Consider the following 6,000-nt stretch of genomic DNA (forward strand, 5'->3'; position numbering starts at 1 on the left):
TGTACACCTTTTTTGGTTCTGATTTGTGATGAAATCTTTTTTTCGTCACGAGACACATATCATGTCACGAGACGAACATCTTGTGCCATTCCTTCATCGTCACGACTACATCACCTGCACTGAGCATACCACTACATACATACATACATACATACATACAGCCATAACTAATGCCATCTTTTTCTATTCCCTCTATATATAAACATGCATATCCAACACCATCTACACATAAAATCTCTTGTCATTATTGTGCGTACAGAATCCACTCATGAGGCAGTAGGCTGTCCGCCATCCTGCTGTGCTCGCTCATCCTCATGTCCTTTTGGCCCAGCCGCACCCAGTATCCCGCGTGCGCGACGCTCTTGTCCACCGGCCGCCAGAAGCGCTCATGCAGGGCGCCGTCTGAGACATGCTCCACCGTCCTGCCTGTTGTTTCACGCGCGGCTTGGCACTGTTGCGCGTAGATGGAGCTAGGAATGGCAAGGGCAAAGTCCGTCACACGCGCCGGCAGCTGCCGCACCATGGCGTCGACGCGCCGCATCAGCATGCCCTCTGCAGGGTCGTCTGGCCCGCCGCCGCCCAGCTGCCGCGGAAACGCGACAAAGGAATCGCGTCCGGTCCACTGCACCGAGATGTATAGCGTCTTGAGCCCACGAAAAGACGACAGCACCGCCCGCAGCATGTCTTCAAACGTTTCCATGAGCTCTCTGGTCTTGCTAGGAAAACTGTCGGCCCACGGTGGGTGCGACCCGAAATCCCACAGCACCTCGAGCGAGGTAATGGCCGCCACGCGCTGCGGCAGCAGGAGTCGATTGGAGTCGAGCATCACGGCCTTGCTGGCGGTATGTATCGTGTTTGTGCTGTAGAGGATATCGATGCCCTCCAGATAGCTGCAATACCAAGTATTAGCCCATGCAGCAAGGCCACCGCATCAAGATGGAAGGTATAGGGTTAATTTATTACTTACGCTTGCCGACAGGACCGCAGCCATCCCATAGCGCCGATTTGGCACTTTTCTGGACCGACACCGGGCCACATTCCGCATGTATCGTCAGGCGTGATGCCGCTGCGGCATTGGTCCTGGCAAGGCTGGACTTCGTGGCCGTTGAAGTCTGTCCCCGGCGGGTTGCGGTGACATACAGAGCCGTACCACAGCCAGGCCTGGCGTGAGGTCGTGTCGAGCACGGGGTAGAACTTGCCGTCGCCGGCCCTGCTGGGCTCGATGAAAAGGCCGGCGTGGCCGAGGACGGCGCGGTCACGGGCGTTGGGCCGACTTCGACAAGGCGGGTGGCTGAGCAGCAAGTCCATGTGCAGTGTACGCTGACCAAAGGCGGCTGTCAGGATCTGGATGCGAATCTCGGCGGGCAGCTTTTGGAAGAGGGGGCTATTGGCCGTGGCGTGCTGCTTTGGTGGGAGCGAGAGATCGGTGGCCGAGGACGTCGGGGTGAGAGCGTATCTGCGCTTCTTTGGCAGTGTGGGAGGGCCATCATGGACGAAGCCGTGAAGCCATCCAGACAGACGGCCTGCCATGGAGCATGGATGATCGGGGGTTGCTGCGCGACTGGGGGTGATACAATCGAGGCATCTGGCTTTTAGCAGACGTCCGTCTCTCTACAGTCCCGGGAACAAGAACAAAAAGCAGGGAAGCAGGCCAGTCGAGTCCTTTTACACGACTTGTTTCGAGAGTGGCGTTGACGCGCAGATTGATGCAGTCTTTAGGCACAGCAGCGTCAGGCGTCGAACTGGGCCGGCATCGATTAGCAAGGCATGCTTCAGGCCAGGCCCGGCTAGCTTGGCGCTTGCCCCGAGCACAGGCTTGCGGATAATATTCTGGGTTCGCATTGTCTCTGATAAGTCCAAGTGGTGGATAAAGGGGAGTCGTAGCGGGAATGGCCTTGATCCCTTGCCTTTATTGTGGTGCGATGTGGTGGTGTGTGGGTGGGTGATGTGCCAAGTGTGCGTTCTTGAGCCCCTCATGATGGCCCCTAAGGAAGCTTTAGGTGCCCCTCATTACGTAGTTGACGGATGATGAGGTGTCATGACAAGGGGTCCAGTAGACGGAGAATCTGACGAGTCAAAGCGTGAACAAGGAAGAAACAAAGAAAGAGAAGAAGAAAAGAAATCATGTTGTGCTACAAGCCAAATCACATTTACCCCCCCCCCCCCCGGTGGCTCCCTTGCAGACTTGCAGAGAACCCCTCCAGCTTGAACCCCGCCATGCATCGCCTCATTAAGCTCGGCACGTCTACACAGCCCAGCTGTGGCGCTGAATCATTACCAGGGAGCTTGAAACATCTACTTAACCGTTTCTTTCTCAATCCGTCTTGATCATTTTACATCTAATTTCCCCCGGTTTTTGACATATTGTGCCTGCTGGCGGGGTTAGCTTCAAACGACATACCCCCAAACCAACCTGCCAACAACATCAACCATCCACCTATCATGTCTGAACTCTCTTCCAAATTTCATAACCTTCGCGTCTCCCTCAAGGGTGGCGACGTCGTCGACGAAGATCTCGGCGGTGCCATCGGCCACGACTCCGTCGGTGGCGGCGGCCGCAGCACCGTCCGCGCCGACCACGAAATTGCCAAGTTACGCGTTAGCCACGCCCTGCGCTCGTTTCTCGTCGACCGCGGTGTGCTCTCGGAACAGGATGCCAACCTTGACGATAAGAGCGACGACGTCCGCACCCCGGCTCTCACCGCCCTGCTCGCTCGCGGCGACTTCGTCGCGCCCCAGGAACTCGTCGACCGCAATCACCCGCTGCCCGAGTACTTTGTGAGCTCCTCCCACAACACCTACCTCATGGCCCACCAGCTCTACGGCAAGTCCTCTGCCGAGGCCTACGAGACGGCCATCCGCACCGGCTCCCGCTGCGTCGAGATTGACGCCTGGGACAACAGCGACGACAAGAACGAACCCAAAGTCACCCACGGCTACACCCTGGTGTCGCACATTTCCTTTCGCGCCGTGTGCGAGACTATCCGCGATATGCACGACGAAGAGGCCGCCATCTCCGCCAAGTATCCCGACCACGCCCCGACACCTATCTTGCTGTCCTTGGAAAACCACTGCGGACCCGAGGGCCAGAAGCGCCTCGTCGAAATCATGCACGAAGTCTTTGGAGAGCGTCTGCTCTCTGCGCCGCTGCGCGAGGAGCTTGTAGAGCACCATGCAGAGGAACACGAGGCCGACGGTCGTGACCACGACCCAGCTGAGCATGTCACTCTCAGAGAGCTGGGCGATAAAATTGCCGTTATTGTTGAACACCACTTTAGCGACGACGTCCTCGACAGCGACTCTCAGAGCGAAGACGAAGAAGATGAAGAGATTCAGGAAGCTGAGCGCAAAGCCCGCGAAGCGTACAAGGCCAACAAAAAGGACGAAGCCAAGAACAGCCAAATCATCATCCCCGAACTCGCTGCACTCGGCGTGTACGCGCAATCTGTCAAACCCCGCGACAATTCATGGTTCGATCCCGGCGAGCTGCTTGAAGGACCACACCACCACCTCATCAACGTCTCCGAGTCTGGCCTCGCCGGACACCTCCCCGTTAACACGGCCAGCATCGCCCGCCACAACGGCAAACACCTCATGCGCGTGTACCCCAAGGGCACGCGCATCAGCTCCTCCAACCTCAAGCCGGTGCGCTTCTGGGGCCTCGGCGCGCAAATCTGCGCCCTCAATTGGCAGACATTTGGCACCAGCAACCAGCTCAACGACGCCCTCTTTGCCGGGTCCGACGGCTACATACTCAAGCCGCCGGCGCTACGACAGGGCGGCGACGGGTCGCTGCAGACGGGCCGCCGGAAGCGCCTCCGGCTGCACGTTGGCGGCGCCACCGACATCCCGCTGCACGCCGATCGCGAGGGCCACACGCTCAAGCCGTACCTGACGTGCACGCTTCACAGCGCGCTCGCCGAGAGCACCGCCGACACGCCCAAGCGCAAGACGGACGCTTACAAGCATCACAAGTTGGGATTCCTGCACCGCGGCGACAACCCGCCGGCTACGGACCCCATCTGGGACGAGACGCTCGAGTGGACCTACGAGGACAATGAGCTGGTATTTTTGCGCATGCTCATCAAGAGCGATGATGCGTGGGCACGCAACCCCATGTTTGCCGTGGCGGCGGTGCGGCTGTCGTATACAAGGCCGGGATGGACGTTTGTGAGGTTTCTGGATATGCAAGGCAGGGAGACCAAGTGTACAGTGTTGCTGGACTTTGACATTCAGGATGTCGCCACCGTGTAATTATGTCATTTACATTGGGTACGAATTAAATGCCGAATTTGTGAGTATGGAAATGGCTCCGTTCCAGACTTGCTTGGAGGACAACAAGCGGGTAAGGCCGGTGACTTGTGCTGTGGGGAGACAGAGGACAACAACATCCTTTTGTGTCTCACAGCAGACTTCCTATGTGTGACTATTACTACTAATACTCTTCTACTTGTAGCGCCGTTGAAACTGCATCATATTTGATCAAACATCTATATATCTCTATAACTCGGTCCAACTAGAGCTGAGCCTTGATGGCCTGCTGACCGAGCTGGTTGAACCAAATCTTTTCTCCCGTAATCATGGATTGCTGAAGCGCCGCCGCAATGCGCACAGCCGCCACGGCAGTAGTCAGCTTTACCGGAACCTCTGTATCGTCGAGGCAGCAGTCGGTAAACTCGACAGCCTCGCGCGCAAAGGCGTTTTTGAAGCGATCCCAGTAGTTTTGCGGGACCTCTTGCCGTATTCCACCAGCCTCATATACGCGCACGAGATTGGCGGCGGGGAGACTATTGACGCTCAGCTTTCCCTTTGTCCCGATAATCTCGGTCGAGTCGTCCTGTCCCGCAGCCATCATCCGCGACGAGTACAAATGTACGATGCGGCCGTCTGTAAACTCGACCAGGCCCATGGCGTTGTCGCGGTCGTTGTACTGGCAGAGGTCCGGCTCTACCGCGGTGATGCCAATGGCGCAGACGGATTTGATCTTGGCGTCGTCGTGCTCGTTGAAGAACCACAGCGCGAGATCAATGTCGTGAATGGAGCAGTCGACAAAGATGCCGCCGCTAAACTCGGCGTACGCGACAAAGAAGCCCGAAGGGTCCAGCATGTCGCAGGTTTGGCTGCGAAAGACGGACGGACGCCCAATGTCGCCGCGGCTCATCTTTGCGTACGCGTCGCGGTAGTGCTCGTCGAAGCGCCGTGAGAAGCCGCACATGACTTTGAGGTCCGGACGTGTCGCCGCTGCGTCGACTACCGTTTGAGACTGTTTCCAAGTATTGTAAGCATGATGCCGAACGACATTTCTTTTTTTTTTCTTTTTCTTTTGGGAAAGCAAGGTGGGTAACTTTTTACCACTTTTGCGGTCGTCGCCAGCGGCTTCTCACAAAGGACATTTTTGCCAGCCTCAATGGCCTTGATGGCTTGAGTCGCGTGTACGGTGGTTGCCGAGGCCACGCAGACGGCGTCCAGTCCTTTGTGCTGGAGCATCGCGTCATAGCTCTCGTAGACACGTATGCCAAACGGACCAAAGGTTTCGGAAGCCCACTCTCTCTCGTCGGCGTCGGGCGAAGAGACTGCGACGAGCTCGGCGCGCGGCACAGATTGGAGAAAGTTGAGGGCATGCCGCTTTCCCATGCGGCCGAGGCCGGCTACGCCAACCTGGAGCTTTCGGGGGGGCATTCTTTGGACGCTTTGAAACTATTGAGTGTGTATATAAGTTTGGTGAATTGATTCGAAAAAAAACGATCTGGGCATGAGGGTTGGGCAAACAGAGTGGCGCAAGTGGCCTCCCGGGTCCTTGTTTATATTCTTTGAAATTCTATGGCTTTTTTGCATGGCTTTTCTACGCCGACTACGGGATTGACTACTCTGGATCGACTTTTGACGTTGTACTTGACGTTGTGACGGAAGCTGGCTTGGTTGGCTTGGTTGTGGTGTGCCCTTTGTCGGCGAAATGCTCCTACTTTGGAATTTATGGCAACTTCTCCCGGCTGGTTAGGA

At 56.8% G+C, this 6,000-nt stretch overlaps 3 protein-coding genes across 3 annotated transcripts; 1 reads left to right on the plus strand and 2 right to left on the minus strand.

The window, feature by feature from the left end:
• Positions 1-244: 244 nt before the first annotated feature.
• On the minus strand, positions 245-1,530 carry BBA_03010 (uncharacterized protein; the record flags this gene model as incomplete). Its single annotated transcript, XM_008598107.1, has 2 exons — positions 245-890; positions 968-1,530. 2 exons carry the CDS (start codon positions 1,528-1,530, stop codon positions 245-247), a joined length of 1,209 nt encoding a protein of 402 aa, XP_008596329.1.
• A 912-nt stretch (positions 1,531-2,442) lies between these two features.
• Positions 2,443-4,254, plus strand: BBA_03011 (phosphatidylinositol-specific phospholipase C; the record flags this gene model as incomplete). Its single annotated transcript, XM_008598108.1, has 1 exon — positions 2,443-4,254. The coding sequence occupies one exon, from the start codon at positions 2,443-2,445 to the stop codon at positions 4,252-4,254; it is 1,812 nt and encodes a 603-aa protein (XP_008596330.1).
• A 262-nt stretch (positions 4,255-4,516) lies between these two features.
• Positions 4,517-5,679, minus strand: BBA_03012 (NAD-binding Rossmann fold oxidoreductase family protein; the record flags this gene model as incomplete). The annotated part of the gene is made up of 2 exons (XM_008598109.1): positions 4,517-5,263; positions 5,353-5,679. 2 exons carry the CDS (start codon positions 5,677-5,679, stop codon positions 4,517-4,519), a joined length of 1,074 nt encoding a protein of 357 aa, XP_008596331.1.
• Positions 5,680-6,000: the final 321 nt, after the last annotated feature.

Source organism: Beauveria bassiana, assembly GCF_000280675.1.
Source record: "Beauveria bassiana ARSEF 2860 unplaced genomic scaffold BBA_S00006, whole genome shotgun sequence".
Taxonomy (NCBI): domain Eukaryota; kingdom Fungi; phylum Ascomycota; class Sordariomycetes; order Hypocreales; family Cordycipitaceae; genus Beauveria; species Beauveria bassiana.